The 20,776-nt window shown below is 44.8% G+C and overlaps 1 protein-coding gene across 5 annotated transcripts in view; it reads right to left on the minus strand.

Moving 5' to 3' along the window:
• Nucleotides 1–20,776, minus strand: part of LOC124802923 (golgin subfamily A member 6-like protein 22) — a 323,612-nt gene that overhangs the window by 178,897 nt on the left and 123,939 nt on the right. For all 5 annotated transcript variants that reach the window (XM_047264007.1, XM_047263998.1, XM_047264015.1 and 2 more), the window contains exon 2: nt 13,756–13,907. In XM_047264007.1, the coding sequence (XP_047119963.1) occupies nt 13,756–13,907 (152 nt within the window). The remainder of the gene's footprint in view (nt 1–13,755; nt 13,908–20,776) is intronic.

The raw sequence follows: 20,776 nt of genomic DNA on the forward strand, positions 1-20,776 counted from the left end.
TGACAGAGGACGGCGGACGGCGTGCCGCAGGGCATTGTGCAGAAAACACGAAAACACGTGTGGCGCCTAGAAATAGAGTCGTCTGACGTCACCGTGACGCTGGCAGCCGGCATCTCCGGTCGTGCTGAGTTCGCTTCTTATTTTACGCCGGTGCCAAATTTCTGGTCGCGCCTGAGCTGCGTGTAGGAGGACGAGCGACCGGCGCTCTACTGCACCGGGCCCCGCACGCTCTCCCGCCTGCTACAGTGCAGGGAATGTCGCTGTCGCGGCAGTCATTAACTGCTGCCCCGTGTCAGTTATGTTATTTTGCTGTGATCGTAGAGAGTACACTGTTACTAAAGTTTGTTTGCAATTGGTTATACGCAATTTCTTCATTCATGTGACTGACTTATTAAGTGGAAGGCATTCCGAAAGCTGTAACAGAAGGTTAATGCACGGTCTTTATTCAAAAGTAGTTTACACAACAGATGACATAATTCGCACGGTAGGCAATTGAAATACCTGCAGATCAGACACTCAGATGCGACTGAGAACCTCTCTATAGCGTTCCTAGTGACTGGCTCGGGTTTGTCTTGTTTTCAAATATTTCTCATTCTATTTGGAACAGCAGTATGGAAGCATCACATACAGACTGGATAGTTTATTAAATCTTACACCTCTGTCACACTCTAGCTTTGCAATTGGGCGCATTGCTTGCATTTCTGAGTTTAGTTCAAATCAAGAAGGCTCAAAATCTTGCGTCCCGCAATTGTCTGCACTTAATACGCTTAATAAGAAAGAGTTTGACATGAATTCAAAATCTTGTGACTAAACCGGAAATGAGGTCAACCATCTTGTAAAGCAGCAGACCTTTGGCAGTATTACCACTTAGTTGTCACCCATATAAACGTGTTTCTAAAGGAAATGGAGATTCCGTGCCACTTATAGGACAGAGGTTCCGTCGTTTTGCAAACACACTGCTGTCTTTTTACCCAAACATATATCAGCATCTCTGTGTCACCATCAGTGGGTTTTGTTTATTGAAAACTGTAAAAAGTGCACTTATTTTATGTTGTAACTGAGCTAAAGAAGTGAGGCCTAAATAAAGTTTTTGTTCGTTTTGTTTCTTACCTTGATTTTACATTTTATGCGTTTGCAGGACCAATTGTAAGGTATCGACTTTCTGGTCTCAGTTAACTGTGCGAGACAAGAGAGTCTCCTGCAGCGCCCCTGGTGTTTTATTCCTGTACTGAGTCTCGTCTGACTCGGGTGGTCGTTTTAGTTTACACGTCGGCACCAAAATTGCGTGTATTGCGAGAGCTGTCTGCTCTTCAGTTTGACATCTGATTGGTTATGTTGTTGTTGTTGTGGTCTTCAGTCCTAAGACTGGTTTGATGCAGCTCTCCATGCTAATCTATCCTGTGCAAGCTCCTTCATCTCCCAGTACCTACTGCAACCTACATCCTTCTGAATCTGCTTAGTGTATTCATCTCTTGGTCTCCCTCTACGATTTTTACCCTCCACGCTGCCCTCCAATGCTAAATTTGTGATCCCTTGATGCCTCAGGACATGTCCTACCAAACGATCCCTTCTTCTAGTCAAGTTGTGCCACAAACTTCTCTTCTCCCCAATCCTATTCAATACCTCCTCGTTAGTTACCTGATCTACCCACCTAATCTTCAACATTCTACTGTAGCACCACATTTCGAAGGCTTCTATTCTCTTCTTGTTCAAACTATTTATTGTCCATGTTTCACTTCCATACATGGCTACACTCCATACAAATACTTTCAGAAACGACTTCCTGACACTTAAATCTATACTTGATGTTAACAAATTTCTCTTCTTCAGAAACGCTTTCCTTGCCATTGCCAGTCTACATTTTATGTCCTCTCTACTTCGACCATCATCAGTTATTTAGCTCCCCAAATAGCAAAACTCCTTTACTACTTTAAGTGTCCCATTTCCTAATCTAATTCCCTCAGCATCACCCGACTTAATTCGACTACATTCCATTATCCTTGTTTTGCTTTTGTTGATGTTCATCTTATATCTTCCATTCAAGGCACTGTCAATTCCATTCAAATGCTCTTCCAAGTCCTTTGCTGTCTCTGACAGAATTACAATGTCATCCGCGAACCTCAAAGTTTTTATTTCTTCGCCCTGAATTTTAATACCTACTGCAAATTTTTCTTTTGTTTCCTTTACTGCTTGCTCAATATACAGATTGAATAACATGGGGGAGAGGCTACAACCCTGGCTCACTCCCTTCCCAACCACTGCTTCCCTTTCATACCCCTCGACTCCTATAACTGCCATCTGGTTTCTGTACAAATTGTAGTGGGTTTAAAAGAGGTACAACCCTATTTACGAAAAAAATGTAAAAATAATAACGAAATGTAGTTAGTTATTGCTGCATGTTCAAAATGGTTCAAATGGCTCTCAGCACTATGCGACTTGACATCTGAGGTCATCAGTCCCCTAGAACTTAGAACTACTTAAACCTAACTAACCTAAGGACATCACACACATCCATGCCCGAGGCAGGATTCGAACGTGCAACCGTAGCGGTCGCACGGTTCAAGACTGAAGCGCCTATAACCACTCTGCCACAACGGCCGGCGCTGCATGTCAAAGGTTACCTTGTACGATAGATCGTAATGTTGAGGAACGAGTCATTTTACATTCACCTCACAAATTAATTTGTGCATACCCTTACATTATGAACATTTCTAAGCTTTTTTATGTTTTGTTCATTATTTGTTACAAAAAGAAAAAGATATATCCAGTTGAGAATCAGTAACTCCTACCTAACGCCTTTTACATATTACAGTAATAGAAGGAGGTTGTCAAGGAGAAAATTTCTCAGTTTGTTTCCAAATTGTTTTTGGTTTTTGTCAGGCATTTTATGACGCGGGGTAGGAAGGGGGGAGGGGAGAAGGGGTGTTGGGAGTCAACAGACAATCAATTTCATGTCGATGGAGGTATTTTTCAAGCATTCCACCACAATTCAAGAGCGATGAAGTGTTGCATTGTCTTGCTGAAAATACAGTTCTCCGGTAGGATAAGCAGACTAACAAACACACAATTATGACCGGACATTAAAATTGAGAGAGGATAAGTTACTCTCTCACCTATTTTTCATAAAGATTTTGCTACAAAGGTACGCAACTTGAGCGAGACTCTAGAAAGTTAATGGCCTGAGAAGGCGTCGATGGAGTCTGGTAGGGCGCTAAGAGCATGAGGTATTTTTATGGTTCTTTGTTCGTAGAAACGGCATTTTGGAAGTTGAAAGCAAGTGGCGGCGAGCCCACCCCTCAGTAAATCTTGCCGGAGAGGCCCACAGCCGCACAGTATGACAGAGCAGCCCCTCGTCGAGACAGATCTCCAGCAGGACAATGCCGCTATACCTACATCGGCGTCAGACGAAGGCTGGGCTGGAGGCGACGGACTGAAGGGACACAGTGGAGTCGAAAACCGGGCATTGTGTGCAATACCACGCCTAATAAAAGTTCACAAGTTTTCCTGTTCACCAATACTGCAAATAGGCCTGTGACCCACTTCCATTGGCCGCCTAGGTCTTATAAGAAACTCTGGCGCCGGAAAAACGTTTAGAGATAGAATCTTTATGTCACCTTATAGCTAGGACTAACATGCTCCAAGGCACAGGCGATTTAGATAAAGATCTTTAAGATTCTATCTGTTCGCTTGTTTCCGTGGGAAAGGAATTGACTTCGGAGAAAAAAATCTTCTCCCTCCGCAAAAACTTAAAAAGCCAGTAACTGGCGGTTCTCTATTTCCAGAGACGCAGGTTACTTAAATCTTACTCTGGTTCGACGTGGGTTTGTGCTGTCATGTAGGAGGGGAGATTTAGCGCCTCTAAAGCCTTGTGATTGGCTCAAGACGGGGTGAAGGCAGTGTCGTTCGTGAACTTTGCGGGAAAACGGAATTTTTTATGTGGGAGAGGTGCGAGACACTCAGGTTCTGGACTTTGGTGTGGAAGCAACTTCTGGTCGAAGCCTTGGCATATGTGGTTGGTACTTGGGACCTGTCCTGAGACTGACTTCCCTTGCGAGTAGTTAGACTGGGGAGCCTGTGGTGAAGTTCTTACTGTACCGACAGTGTGACTTCAAACGTCTCGTACTACTCGTTTGCCAAGGGCACACTTATTCGTTTTTGGTTCACCAGTCTTGGCGTTTGGCATCCTTGTGCGCTCTGTCGTATAAGTGAGCCAAATTTGTCCTTGGTACGACCAGCGAGCGGGTGTGTCACACACTGAAATCTACCGTGATTTCAGGGCTCTGGTAGAGAGTAAATTGCGATCCGTCTGCCTGCTCGCTAGTCCGTGAGATTTTGCATTTCTTTCGTGGCCGCGATAGATTCACAGGTGCCGCCTTACGCCTCGCCTCCACCACACACGTCTCGCCAGCTGCAAGTTGCTTCGCTGCACGAAGTAAACAGGGTAACGTACTGCTGCTCCGGCCTTGTCAGGGTGTACAAATCCCAATCGCCACTTGCTCTCAGCTGCATCAATATAAACTTCTGTAGATTTGAACAGTGAAAGTCTGCTCAGCGTCAGATTAATTCAGACTGCATTATCCAAATTTTTAGGGCTACCCAGGATCGTTGTCCATTGTGGTCTTAAAACACCTGTTTGTTGTTTACGATGTTCTATCATAATGTGTTTAGCGTAAATCACGTCTGTCTCTGTTTTTGGAAAACAAATATTGTCAGTAAACTAGATTTTGCATACATTCTCAATTATTTTCATATAGTCACCCCAAGTGTTAACTTTTATTGTGGCGTCCCATGGCAGGTTAACTTTAAGAATCACATATCTTTCGGCGATAGGAGACCATGACAAAAGTTAAAAGGCTCCGTGTTTTACTGCACTGCGAAAGGCACGTCACTATTTAACGAGAATTTCCCGGAGGCGCTGCCGAGCGACACCACTGGGCGATACAGAGGGCGCTGTTGTCCTCGTCTTGGCTGAGGTGGACGCATACAAGCCGTCCGTGGCGAGTTTCACTGGCTGGCAATCAGCAGGAACGCGTGTACACTCCGGGAGTGATTGTGTTAGAGCGATATACTGCTGTAGACTTGCCGCTGTGGACTTCGATGTGTCAGCATCATGGTCATACAATGTTGTTGCATTGCTCTCATAGTTTTATTTCATGTCTTTTGTTGTTCGATGTAATTGTATAGATTAGATCAGCAAGAACACCATCGTTTGGGAAACCACGGTCTAGATGATCTTTTGGATGCTTCGATCGTCCAACGGCAGTGTTCCCGCGGCGAATAGTGGTACACGTGAGAAGTGGTGTCTTTCGCACCCACACAGCGATGAGGTAGTGGTAGGACTGTTGTTGTTGCCGTCCAGCACTGAATTGACGACTGATGTGATATATTATCGCTGATTTATCCGTTTTTGAGAACTGTAGCACCCTGTGAAGGTATCTGTCAGCAACTTGTTGTTACGAGTACCTAAAACAGCAATCGGAGTTTTTTAAAAAAAATAGGTACATACGGTACTTTCTTGACATTGTGGCACATGTGCTCACCAATGGTGGCACGACTTCAAGGATAATTTCATCTGTCAGGCACGGACGACTTTGCAACAATCAGACGCGTTGATATCAAGCGTCTTTCTCGTCCTGGATCGAATCTCATGTCATTCGATAGAAGGCTTGTAAGTATCCTAGTGGCGTGACATGCTGAAGTATCCCATTCGCATGGTGAGGAGTGCTCGCTGCAACAGCTCATCTATCGCTAACTCATCTGCGCTTGACTGTATAGTTGCTCAAATTGTCCGTACAATCTTATTTACGTGTATAATATTGTTCTATCAAGTATCGACGGAAGATTCTGTTAACTTATTTACGTATGTTGCCTACTGCTAAACTGGATTGTTTTTTGTCTGTATAAAGTATAAGACGGATTATGTAAGGGCACGCTTGACGTTATCGTTGTATCGCGTTTTCCCACACTGTACAATAGCCGAACTAATGTTACATCGCAAATATGTAATTTCAGTCCTGTTCTCACACGACTGTCACAACTATTTGTTGTACAGATACTTAGCGTACAGCGTACAATGACGAGAGCCGTTAGTCGGTGAATACGGTAAGTTAGTCCCTAAAACAGGAATAACAGCTTCGATTAATGTGTGATAAGCCATCCATAGACCAGTGACTACAAGGGCTGATGCGTCTCCTACACAAAACGACGCGTTTGAGTAGTTGTTTGAGAACCACAGTGTATTAAAAAAAATGAAACTTTCGTCAGACGAACTGTCGCCACAACTCAACAGCCAAAATTAGTTGATGATTAGGGGGCCTGATGGTGCCAGACGACGCACCGCTGCGGAGCAGGTAGTCACCCCTATAGCAGTCAGCCCGACGGCGTGGTGATCAGGTAACAGTACTCGAATGTGCGAGGAACCGAAATCACGCGATCCGACACAGGACTGAACTTTCTGAAGTGTACGTGTAATACGTGCAATGGCGCTTGTGGAGGCTTGCCTTGCGATGGTCTAGCGAGATGCTTTCTATTCTGTATTTGATGTTGTCTAAGTATACACACACTACAGGCTGTTTACGTTTTACAACTCTCTCTCTCTCTCTCTCTCTCTCTCTCTCTCTCTCTCTCACACACACACACACACACACACACACACACACACACACACACACACACACACACACACACACACATTATATTTGCTCACTGTTACGACTTTCTTATTTTATATTTCACAGTAACGGGACATTTAAAGTCACATACACCCACGCTCATACTCGATATTTTATCAATTTAAACGAAGAGGCTCTGAAGAGATCTGCTTTCATATTGGAACTAAATGGTATAAGGCCTATCTTAATCGACAATATACTAGGTGTAGAAGTGTGAAACCGGAATTTGGTTTCAGTAATTACACGCCTGTTGTTTGAAACTGATAAACAATATTTTATTCAAAATAAACTCCATTGCTATTTATAGATTTCTCCCACCTCTCCGGCAGGCTATGAATGCCACGCCAAAAAAAGTTCTTCTTTTGAAGCGAACCAGTCAGTGAGCCGTTTTCGTATATTTCCATACGAATTGAAGCGTTGTTCAGCGCGAGAGTGTCCAGTGACGCAAACAGATGGTTATCTGACGGAACCAAGTCTGGAGAATAAGCCGCATGCGCTAGTATTTCCCAACTCAACGCCTCGATCGTTTCACAGGCCCGTTTTTCTGAGTGTGATGAGGCGTTATCATGGAGCAATATGACTTTGTGTTGCCTTTTTTCATACCCCGGTTGTTTTTCACGTAATGCTCGATTTAAATCCATCATTTGCCGTTGGTAGCGTTCAGTGTTAACGTTTTCATCAGGTTTTATCAGCTCATAACAGATGCCACCCTTCTGATCCCACCGAACAGAGAGCATTGTCTTCTCTCTAAAGCGATTTGGTGTTGCAGTGAATGTCGATGGCTTACTTGGATTAACCCATAATGTACGACGCTTAGGATTTTCAAAATATATCCATTTTTCATCACCTGTCGCTATTCGATGGAGAAACGAATTTCTTTTGTATCTGATGAGCAGCATTTCACAAGTGGTCCTTCGATTTGCTTGCTGTGTTTCATTAAGTTCATGCGAAACCCATTTTCCCACTTTCTGGACCTTTCCCGTAGCTTTCAACCGAAGAGAAACGGCTTTCTGCGTCACATTCAATTGTTTCGCGAGTTCCTGTTGAGTTTGAGTATCATCTTCATCCAATAAATCCTGCAGTTTGTTGTCTTCGAACTTCCTATGCTCGTTGTTTCTAACGTCAAAATCACCACTTTTGAATTTTTTGAACCACTCCGAACACTGTGTTTTGCCAAGGGCATATTCGCCGAAAGCTTCGACAAGCATACGATGCGATTCTGCAGTAGTTTTCTTCAAATGAAGACAAGAAACCAATGCTGTCCGCAAATCGTAGTTCGTAGGAACAAAACCCGAGATGTTTACGAGTTTGAAACAGATACCGATGTATGGAACTTCGGTCACTGTGTGTTGAAATTCGTTATCAGCTGTTACAGGAAGCAGATGGCGCTGCAGATGCGGTCTCAAGGCCCTGCACTGACGGCTAGTACCATCTATAGGGAAATTTCGGTTCCATACTTCTACATCTGGTAATTTTGTTTTATCATCTCGTAACTCGTTCGGGAAAATACATCATCAGATCTGTGGCATGAAATATATTGCGGAACTCAGTTAGAGGATAACTTTTTCGAAATGCCGTAATAGCCTGCGTTGCGACGTAGAAGTTTGAAATGTGACTCAAAGGCTCCTACTAACTTTCCCTTCAATGGTGAGAAAGTGTGGCGCCCTGCGTCGTCACACTCAGACTCAGCGATGCTTAACGAGGTGTCGAGGAAAAAAAAAAAAAAAAAAAAAAAAAAAAAAAAAAAAAAAAAAAAAAAAAAAGAAGAAGAAGAAGAAGAGAGAACAGGGCTCAAAAGTTCATGTGAGGTCGAAGGTGGGTTTTTTCGACGACTCTGCGATGGAAGTCAGAATCGCGACACCCAGCATTGAAATCACGGAGTTTTCTTATGGTTGATTGGGGAAAACTTTTCAGACACATCACCGCTCAGAACAGACACGAAAAAGGCTTAGGGTATGGCATAAAGGACGTCATCGAAACCACACTTTTCCTTGAGTCATTGATTTCGACACATTTTGCCGGCAGAACCGACTGTTCGCAATGTGATGAGCCACAGAACGACGTTATTGACAACCTTTGACACTGCGGACACCTCCTCCTCTCCCCCCCCCCCCCCCCGCCTCGGACGATTCAACTCTTTCACAAGGAAAACGTGGGTCAGCAACCCCACTGAACGGAATCGCACCCCATTGGAGTGCAGCTCCCCCATAGGGTTTTCTTTGGTGAGTAGGGTGTAGGCACTAGGGACCGTTCAAAACTATTCGACGAAATTTTAACACAATCCAAAGCTGCAAAGGGTGCTTATGCTTTTTGAGCCCTCCTGTTTCGCGCCTTCCTGTGGCGTGATCACAGAGGAGTGTGACGTGGACTCTGGCACGAATAAAACGGCAAAGAGGCACCCTAAGACCCCCCACCAGTCCGGCAACGCCCTTGGTGCCACCTACCTGCCTTTGTTGAGCACTTTAAAAATGTACCTGTACAGAGACAAACAAGAGTCCTACGCGCTTGCAGGCAGGCTACACTGCTGACCTTTCGCCTACTATGCGAAATTGGAGGGGTTCCGTGTCTGCAAGCACCTAGGACATCGTCAGTTTTATTGGACGTCCTTTATGAGACTCCATAATGCCTTTTCGTTTAGATTCTGAGAAAAGATGTGTCTGAAATGTTTTCCTCGTTCACCCATACGAAAACTACGCGATTTCAAGGCTGGGCATAGTGGTTCTGACCTTCATCGCAGAGGCGACAAAAGAAGAGGTGAAATGTGTCTAAGAAGGGATATAACGACCTTCCCACCATATGATATGTCCAGAGTGGGGTTGTCTAGAATTGTGGAGAAATTTGGTGCCAATGTAACATCATTAATCCACCTCACATGAATCCTGAGCTCTTTCCTTTTTTCGCAAGTGTCGACACCTTGCTGTTACAATCGTCGGCGAGACTGAAAGTGCCTTTACAGGACGTCCCGCTTTTGCACCATTACAGAGAAAGGTTGTAGGCTCGTCTGAGCCAAATTAAAAACTTCTTCGTTGCAGTGGGAGACAATTAAGGCGTTTCCAAAAAGTGATCCTATAATTATGTTGTGCAGTATGTATAAAAGATAAGAAATTATCAGGAATACATTGCAACAACACAACAGAACTGAGAACATATATTAACATGCGTACAGAGTAGCTTTACGTTTACAACTCACTAACACAATCTTTTTATAACTCTGACTGTCTTGTACTACTATTTTTGAATTAGCTGTTTGAAATTTCCATATTGAATATTCTCAAACGCAGTGTATTTCATTGTTCAATTCCAGCACTTCTGGAGTGTTCCAGCTAAGGCCTTGTGAGTTTTAAAATTTTCCCAGTGAAATGAATTTTCAAAGAAATTTTGGTCTCAACTACACTGCCGGTCGGAGTGGCCGTGCGGTTCTAGGCGCTACAGTCTGGAGCCGAGCGACCGCTACGGTGTCCTTAGGTTAGTTAGGTTTAATTAGTTCTAAGTTCTAGGCGAGTGATGACCTCAGAAGTTAAGTCGCATAGTGCTCAGAGCGATTTGAGCCTTAACTACACTATTTGCAATAAGTTTCAGGTAGGGGTCATTGCTTTGTTTCCTCACGCTCTTTCCTCAACCTATTTGATATTCAACCATGAATATTTTGAGAGAGCTACGGCGTGGCCATGGGTTGCGCTATGCTTCCCCCCGGTGGCCAACCCAATTACGGAGGACTTTAGGAGAGCGAGTGCTTGGATCGGCGGCCCTGGTTCAAATGGCTCTGAGCACGATGGGGCTTAACATCTATGGTCATCAGTCCCCTAGAACTTAAACCTAACTAACCTAAGGACATCACACAACACCCAGTCATCACGAGGCAGAGAAAATCCCTGACCCCGCCGGGAATCGAACCCGGGAACCCGGGCGTGGGAAGCGAGAACGCTACCGCACGACCACGAGCTGCAGACCGGCGGCCCTGGAACCAGTTTTATTTTCGAGGTACGTACGGCTGCGTTTCTTTCATATCGTAGCGTTAAGGAGAATATAATGGCGTTTTTACAACACTGTAGGTTCTTTCATAAAAACGTCTGGTTCACTACGGGAACACAGACAGATGCGTGTCTACCTTCCCAGGATATTTTGGTTAGGAGGAAGAATGATGATCCTTTGGGACATACAGTTTATCTTAAGCCACTGACGCCGATTTGTGTTTACAATCGTCGAGTTGTCATCATCCATTGCACTTGCACGAAGAGCTCACACCGTCTCAGCTCCAGATAGTTTGACTAAAGAATTCGCCTACTTGAAGGCAGTGTTCAGGGAAAATGTATATTCTACTCAGCAGATTAACAGGAGACCATCAGTTAAACCAATGAACCAGGAAGTGAAAGGAGAGCACTTTGACAAAATATGTAGCTTTTCTTCCCGTTGTTGAAAATATTTCGTGTAAGATACCAAGAATCCTACGTAAATTTCAGGGAAAAGCGATTTTCTGCTCGCTGTCTAAGATTGTAGAACTGGGATCACTGAAGAACAATTTGTTATTGCGGAAGGCTGGAATTTACGAAATATCTTTCCAATGTGCTATGGCCTACAGACCATGTGCACCATGGAAGGTCGCTGCACCGAACATGAACGCTGCACTCGCCTTTTGCGAGCAAGTGTGCTATTGCCGAACATTATGTCTGAGGTATCCAAGGGCTTTGCCTGAGAGCACAGCTACCCACATTACAAGCATGGTCTGCAAGATGCCCGGGTCCAGTCTCCTCAGGAGACACTCTCTCGACAGACCCGGACAACAGTAACGGCGGGCTCGGCGTATCAACCGTAACAAGCTGGATTGTGTCCGGAACACGCTGGAACTCCAGCTGTCACCATGGAAACCATGCACCGCTAACTTCACCACGAGAGGTGCCGCCTTCGAGGCCAGCGGCGTGGACATTCCAGACAAGAGCGCCACAATCGGAAGCACTACTTTGCCTCTGAGACTCGTGTACCATCGAAGCATCGAGCGGATATCACTCTGCCAGCTGTGTATTTAGGACTGAGCCCTGCCGCTTTGCACCGGTTCCGTCAGCTGAGGAATTCTGAAGCAGAGCGACCACCAGGATACACACCACGCGATTCCAGCAGCAGTCCGATCTGGAGGATACTGCACCAGAGCCACAACGAGCAGCCAGCCATCGCCCAGGAAACTTCGCCTCCTCCAACTTGGTCCCCCGCGGACTCTGTGCTCCGAGATTAGTATTCTTGTGTGCAACTTAGACCGTCAACAGCGCTCCGTAGTTGCCGTCGCTATAATACCGAACAGAATTTGACTTTTCAACACTTCCTTAAAAAGGTACCAGTACTAATTCAACGTAAGACTTATTACCTCTGTCGTAAACTAGTTTAGTGACTCCCAGCATTGTGATTCTTTCTGGGGAACCTGTTTCAAGTCAGAGACAAAATATCCTTTACTGTTAATCAGTCATTAATTTGTGATTGAGTCCAGATGGCACACTGAGTCAATGCTGAACAAGTTTGCTTATATTTTTGCATTTTTGTGTAGAATGAAAATAATTACTAGGACCTAAGACAATCAGTTATTGAGTGTGTGCTACCATGTAGGAGTATCACTATTTCCACCAGACATTCAATGGAGTTTGATAAAACAATAATTTTGGCCACAGTAACATCCTTCTGGAGTCTATTATTCAGGGATCCTTAGAAATACACATGCCAAAAATCTGCTGAAACATGGTAGTGGCAGTTATATAATGAACGGGACCCTATCGTCTCCCAGGTCATCATATATTTTATTTCTTAAGTCAACGTCCCTTTTTCACAAAACATACTAATAGTACTGAGATGAATGACATATCTTTAAAAAGATTTTTTGCCGGCTTTTGACATTGCATACAGATTTTGCGCTAAAACCTACTATTGTGCAAAATTTTTACATGAATTCGGCTCTTAACTATTACTCGCAAAAGTACATCATCGACGCCCAGCTTCACACCTGTATTTTACGAAGCTAACTTACTGACCACGAGTAAGACTCGCTTTTCGTATTATCTTATTACAAATACATTTTGTTCCTTTTAAAGTACTTATTAATTGGATGATTTGTATACAGCATTGTCATAGACAATAACCGCGACCACTGTGATAGTCATGATCTCTGCCCGTCGTACAAGTTGACTGTTCTAAACGAATACATTTTCCAAAACGACAAACATAATTATCATTGTCGCCTTCAATTGTGGTTTACCTATTGCTACTATGGCCTAACGTGCTTACTGTAACTGAAAATATTTGTCGAGTTAAAGTTATAGGTTATGTGGCCCTACTGGCAGCCCCTGATCTCTGCCCGTCGTACAAGCTGGAACAAACATTCAGAATGCAAAATATTATCGGACACATGGAGATGTACACGGTTGTATTACAAATTCATGATTATTATTTCTCGTCGTTCGGTTCATTTTTAAAGATGTTTTCTCTTCATTCCCACAATTATCTTTATGCCACCGACTACGCTTATTCCAAGTACTGCCATTATTTAAAACTATAAAATTGCGAAAGTTTCGCCGAAGTCCCCTGGTACGCTCTAATCGGAGACGAAGCGAATTCGCATATGGCCGCAGAGAGCGACAACCCTGAGGACAACTGAATTCCGCAATGCCGCCAGTGATGGCGCTATGCGCCCAGTGAGCTCAGTCTGCCACCACGATCTTGTCGCATGCGCGGAACACTGACAGTGCGCTAATAAACTGCGAAACGGGGGACGTCTTCGTCAGTCTTCGATGGCTCAACTAATGGTGACTGGCAGGTGCGCCTCTACTGGTGAAATCGTTTACCTCATACAATGTCGAACTGCCTGCATCACGTAGGAACTGATAGCGTTATGGAGTAGGGAATGCCTAGGGAGTTAATTTTAATAGGTTTCTTTTCCAATTCACTGCATACTTCTAGTGTATTGTTTTTAATATGTTGTCTCACATCCTGTGTTTCATGCCAGAGATGTGATGATGGGGTTCTTACGAAAGGCTCTGTGAGAGCATAAGATAAATCTATTTTGGCGACCAAGACGGGTGTAGGTGGGGACGGTGCTGGTACTCACGGTCCATGCCGGCGCCCTTGACCATGGCGTCTCGCGACAGCTCCTCCATGCGGAAGCGCAGCGCGTTCGCCTCCTGCTGCTGCCGCTCGTTGCGCTGCTGTAGCTCCGACAGCTGCTCTCGGAAGCGCGCCTCTTGGTTCAGCAAGGTCCTCCTGCACACACCAACACACAGCTCAGTTGGCATATTTCGCTTTGTTGTTGTGTCTGAGACGTGAAGTTAGACCGCAGTCATACAAGTGAAACTTGTGTTAGTTGTTGCTGTGTAGGAAATTGCTGACATTAAGAAAATAATTGCAGTACAACTCATTGCTTACAGTAACTGACAATCATCAATATTTCGAACGCTTACCCTTCAGTGTTGTTTTAATTTCGTAGTAAGCATTCTTTGTAGAGGACATGGGGTTATTTTTGGGAAATATGGTGCGAAATTGTGATTCAGTGTGTTTCAGTGCGCGATGCGCCACCCTCACGGCAGATGGCGGATGAAGGCTGGCCGGCGTGTTATGCAGGTGACACAGTTTTGCAACGACCGTCGGTATGTGTGTACGTGCGCGGCAGCCATCAGAACGCAACATTAGCAAAATTACGCAGGCGTGGGCCGCGTGTGGCGCGATTGCGTTAGCCAACTCATGAAGAACGTCCTAATAAACACAGCGCCGCGTAACCGGTGGATTCAGCAGCAGTCTGCACTATTTAAGGGCACCAGAGGTGGGCATCGGCATTCGGTTCGACCGACTGGGCGTTCGGTCGCTGTTACGTCGTCGTCATCAGTGACGCTGTCCCCGAGGACTGGCCGGTGGAGGGGCGTTGCCCGCTGCTGCACCGGCGACTCCCAGTGTTGTCACGAGCCGCCGCGTCTGCAGGGGGGTGAACTGGGCCGGGCCTCGTGCCGCTAACCTCCTATCACCTGTGCAGCCGCTGACCAAGCATGGCGTCGCATTCCCCGGACTGTGTGCATCAGCACGTCTCCACCACGACACGAGCGGTGGGGCTGAGCTACCAGAAAATGTATTGGAAGAGCCAGCAATAAAGAGGAAGATTGCTAAAAACAGCCACCTTCTTCTACCCAGCCACGCCCTACAACCCCGACCACGTCACCCGCTCTGGTCATCCAATTACATTTTGCTTATCCTTCACTGATCCGCTTTTCGATGTAGTTCAAATCTGAAAAAATGTCATTCACTTTTCAATCGTGCAGAACCCTAACTAGACCCACAATTAGGGCAATATCAAAGCAGATTTCGGAAAAATAGGTCATGCAGTGGACAAAGCTGGAATCTAAAACTATTCTGCAAACGAGACAACTGACAAACAAAGTCACAACAGTTAAACATGTAGATTTCAAGGAAGCGTACGATTTCATTGACAGAAAATCCCTCATCACTACTGTGGAAGTATTTGGATTTGACCCAAGCACTACAAACATTATCCAAGACACGTTAACAAAATACTAGGTCAGATTCTCTGAAGACTTGCCCAGAAACTCTGAGATAAAACAGGAGTCCGGCTTTCCAACTTAGCCTGGAGAAGGTGATTAGAGAGTGGATAAAATACGACACAACAAGCATCAAATTGGGTAATCAACAAGACAACATTGCGGCAGTTAATTGCGTCAGATATCCGTCGGGCGCATACTTACCGAGCGGCTAAATTCTGGCAACTTGTGGAGCTCACGGACACAAGTAAGCAAAAAGCAATGGCCGTGCGAGCTGAGCCACCGTATAGTACGGGAGCGATTGCTGGATTCCATTTCTGCTAGCCGCGGACCACGTGGGTCGAGATCCCCACCGGAAGTTATCTTGTCGCTTTCCATTCGTTTTCGCTTTCTCTTCGACTCGTCCGCGAAATGCACGACGCCCCACGATCGCGCAGGAAGTTCGTTCGTTCCCGATACGTGTCCAGCGTTCTCTCCCGGTCAGGCGATCGGCTGACCAACACACCACTGAGGACTGTACACTGATGAGCCAAAACATTATGACAATCCGCTTGACAGCTTGTTTGTCCGTCTTTGGAATGGAATACGAGGTGCGACAATAAAGTAATGAGACTGATTATCTTTGCAAGATGTGGCAACCATGCAGGTTTGCGTAGGCACAATGTCTTTGACCTTGGTCTATAAGCTGCTTTTAGTCCAAGCGGAACATCGATGCAACTGCTCAGTCGTGAGTTGTGCTGTCATAAGTTGACACGTGTTTGTGTCTCTCGACACGGAAATGGAACCGCATAATATTGTGCAACGGTATGCCATTCCTTTTTGCTTTAAATTGGGTGAAAAAGCGACGACAACACACGGTAAGCTTCAGAAGGCTTTTGGAGAGGAGGTCATGTCGAGAGCTCAAGTTTTTCGTTGGCATAAAATGTTTAGTGAAGGCAGAACGAATTTTGAAGATGAAGACCGCAGTGGACGACCATCAACCTCACGGACGCATGTCAACTTGGCCAGGGTGCGTGAACTCATACGATCTGATCGAACATTATCCGTGAAACTGATTACAGAAAAACTCAATATCAATCGAGAAACGGTTCGTCTAGTTATAACTGAAGATCTTGGTATGAGAAAGATTTGTGCAAAAATGCTCCTCAAAAATCACAGACCACAACAGCTGTCAGTACAGCAATTTTTAACCTCAAAACAAATTTCAGTACTACCACAGCCACCCTATTCGCCAGATATCGCTCTGTGCGACTTTTTTCTATATCCAAGAGTCGAAACGGCGGTCAAGGAACACCATTTTCAAACAACACAAGATGTCCAAATAGCTGTGACAACGGGCTTGATGGATATTACAGAAGATGAGTTCCAGAAATGTTACCATCAATGGCAGAAGCGCTGGAAAAAGTGTGTGCAATCAGAAGGGAAGTACTTTCAAGGAGACAACACTAAAACGGTAAGTGCCGGCCGGAGTGGCCGTGCGGATCTAGGTGCTACAGTCTGGAACTGCGCGACCGCTACGGTCGCAGGTTCGAATCCTGCCTCGGGCATGGATGTGTGTGATGTCCTTAGGTTAGTTAGGTTTAAGTAGTTCTAAGTTCTATGGGACTGATGACCTCAGAAGTTAAGTCCCATAGTGCTCAGAGCCATTTGAACCATTTTTAAAACGGTATGTAAGGTGTCAGGCAAATCCAACACCTTCCATGAAAACCCTGACATGATAAGCAAATCCAGTAGTATGTCACATAGCTCCGAATAAATCGTGACATTAAATTAACCAAAGTAATACGAGTAACGAGTGAGCAAATGGAATACCACAGACTAACACAAGAATGCCTAAATGCATGTCATACCTTCCCACCGTGAGACGGACGCAGTTCCGAGGGGAGAAACGAGAACAGAAGCTGAGAGCAGAACCGTGTTAAGCGAGAAGGCCCTACGATAAGGGAAGCACACCCACGTCGCCAGCTAACCGCTACGACTACACCACCTGCAAATTTTTAGCGTGAGACTTTTTCACGTCTCTGTTACGTTAGGACCACCCCCCAGCCAATGTTAAAAGCTAGAGCCCCCCAGAAGAACAGTATAGATCTTATGATAACACAAAAAAGGGCTACACCACCCGCAAGTTATAGCGTGAGACTTTTTCGCTTCTCTGTTACGTTGCAAACTTTAAAAACATTGCCCCACCATGAAAAGTATAAAGTTTCTCATTGGATAGACAGAATTTTTGTAGGTGGAGCTTAAGGTTAACATTGAGACCCTGATTGGTCAGATGAAAACACAGCCAGATAGTTTTTTTTAAAAACCAACTTCGGTAAAAAAAAAAGGAGAAGTTAGAATTGAGTTACTTCAGAGTTGCTTCCGAGAGTGCGAGCTGGATGGAGCTGCGCCGGCCGCCGCGCCCTGACGAACACCCACAAGGCAATGAACGCACGCGATGCCGCATTTTTGAGCGCATAGACTTCACTCAGAACTGCAGAAGTCTCATCTGTTACATCCCCTTTACGTAATACTAGTGTCGATCGTCAATTAAAGCTCATGGTGTTCACATTTGCCACTTGAAGTAAAAATCTGAAACTCGATGATTTTTCTGTTATATAGTTATTGAGAAGCCACATCAACCACTGTAATTTACGACAAGTTAGATAAGTAATTAAAGATAATTGAGGGTCACTGTAGACCATTTTGATATTTTCTCTTTTGTGAAACTTAAATTAAACCTAGATTATAGATGTGATATGGCATAGGTCATCCTTCGATCCATTGTAGAACTTGGAAACCCATTCAGGGAATATTCGTTCACATTTTTGTTGAACGCAGTTGGTTTTTACCATCCTGTATTAAAACATTTCCTTTTATCAATAGTGAAATCTATAAACGATGTTTTATGAGTAGAATAAAATTTACAATGGTACACTTAACTGCTTTTTTGACGTTATTTTACCGGCTAACTAAAAATAGGAAAGACTTGAACCCCTTCCACTAAATTTAGTTAGTATTAAGATTCTTTTACAGGGAGTGCAGTGGAGCTGACGCTGAAATCATTAAGTATTTGGTTATATCATCGCTAGTCTCACTGAACTCTTCTGAATTCTACATGTCATGTGTGGTCTGGCGTCTCCTTACCAGCAACAGGTCCCAGATTCAAAGTAGTCAATTCCCCAAAAAACACGCTCAGAGCGTCGTTGCGCGAAAGTGGTAGGGAGACACGATATAGAACAAACAGACACCACGCAGAATGTTTAGAGGTAAACAACATTTTTTTTCACATCATTCTCATTACTTTATTGTCGCACCTCGTAAATCACAGATTCTGCGTATCAGGGATCCGACAGTTGCTTATTAGATTTGTGTTGGTATGTGGCATTAGATTTCTATGCACAGGGCACGTAATTCGCTTAAATAACGAGCCGCTGACTTGTGTACGCGGCGATGGCGCTTGATAGCGACGCAGATGGTCTCCTTAGGATTTACATCAGGCGAATTTGATGGCCGAGACATCAACGCGAGTTCACTGCAGTGCTCATCAGAGCTGTCTGGCACGATTCTGGTTCCTAGACACGGAGAACTGTACTGCAGAAAGATGACTTCGTCGTTGTTGAAGACCTCAGGCATGAAGGGATGCAGGTGGTTGGAAGCTGTTGGCGTGTCTTCGATTACTAACACAGGTTCCATGTAAGCGCAGGAGAATGTCTCCCACAGCATAATAACGCTCCCACCAGCCTGCGTCCGTGACGCGTTGTACGTTTCAAGCCGCCGTTCATCTCGATGTGGAGACGACCATCGAACTAATGTAGCAAAAATGTGATTCAACGGAAGAGCCGACACGTTTCCATTCATTGACGGTCGAATCTCAACGGTCCCATGCTCACTCCAATCGGAATTGACGACGTCGTTTGGTCAACCGGTCAACACGTAGGAGTGGTCTGCTGCGGAGCTACAAGTTGAACAATGTACCATGAAGAAGGCGCTATGAAACACTTGTGCGTCCAGTATTGTGCTCTTTCGGCAGAGAAGCTACAGATCGCCTTCTATCCTCCTTCACAGAGCACACAAGCCACCGATCTCCAAGTTCGGTGAGGAGTCGTGGACGTCCACCATTTAGCGCCTAGTTGCAGTTTCACTTTCCTTCTACCTCTTTCCGTAGATGCTCACGACAGTAGCACGTCAACATTCGACCAACTTGGCCTTCTTCGGGATACTCGTTCACAGGCTCTGCGTAATAATAATCTGTGCTTTATCGAAGTCGCTTATCTCAATGGATTTCCCGATTTTGCAGCCCATATTTTCTCTAGGGTGGTCCCCGCCCGTGTCTGCTCTGCTTACGTACTTTTGTTACTGTGTCACGTGCTCGCAGGGCCACCAGGCGGCATCCATCTCATGGTGGCCAGTGGTCATAATGTTTTAGATGATAAGTGTATACCTTCCAGGACAGTGTTCGAGTGACTCTATTGTGCAAACACTTTATTGCGATCGCCAAAACAGACGTTGCAATCAGATTTCGTTTGCGACAGTTGTTTATTTACTCTTTCGTGCAGAACAAATATTAACGGCAAACGTGTTTTTTATCAATTCCCGTCACCATGGCCTACATCCTGAACGTAGTGCATGGTGCGTGGGTGTGACAGCAAAGCCGACTCACTGAACGACTGACATGTAAGCGGCTATAGCCACACGTTTCCGCTTCAACATCCATGTGGACTGCCTGGCATTCGCAGATGACATTACCTTGATAACAGACACACCAGTAAATGCCAGAATCCAAACAGAAAACCTAACAGTGCAAGAAGGACAAATTATTTTACAAATTTTTTTCTCGAAGACGAATTTATAATAAACGTTAAACTGTGTCCATTGGAATTATTCACGAAGCAAAATAAAGTCAGGAAAATCAGCTCATTCAAATACTTATGTGAGTGGCTAAGAATAAACAACGTGCTGGCCGCGGTGGTCTAGTGGTTCTAGGCGCGCAGTCCGGAACCGCGGGGCTGCTACGGTCGCAGGTGCGAATCCTGCCTCGGGCATGGATGTGTGTGATGTCCTTAGGTTAGTTAGGTTTAAGTAGTTCTAAGTTCTAGGGGACTGATGACCACAGAAGTTAAGTCCCATAGTGCTCAGAGCCATTTGAACAATAAACAACGTTGGGGAGGACAGTCTAGAGATAAGAACAAATAAGATGAACATTGCATTCCAGAACACCACAGACACACAGAAGATGAAGCCTTTATCGAGCGACCATAATTAAACATTACTACACAGAAGTGAGGCCTGAGGTTCTGTACTATCCCTAAACACTAAAACTACTGCGGAAAGGTACATAAACCAAATCATAAAAATAGAATCATAGTTGGTCAAAAGACAACACATACCGAATGCAATAGATCACTATATAACATACAAATTTAAAGATGTAGAGAAAGTAATACAGACTATGCGCAAAAAAGAGCATCTTTCTTCGGGCATTTGACTAGAATTGATGACAAACTGACGAGCAAATCCGTTGAAAATTGTGAACCTCAAAGGACAACGTGGACTGTTTACACAGACGCTAAATGACCTCACAGTAGTAAACATCAACATAATGGA

Source organism: Schistocerca piceifrons, chromosome 1, assembly GCF_021461385.2.
Source record: "Schistocerca piceifrons isolate TAMUIC-IGC-003096 chromosome 1, iqSchPice1.1, whole genome shotgun sequence".
In the NCBI taxonomy this organism is placed as follows: domain Eukaryota; kingdom Metazoa; phylum Arthropoda; class Insecta; order Orthoptera; family Acrididae; genus Schistocerca; species Schistocerca piceifrons.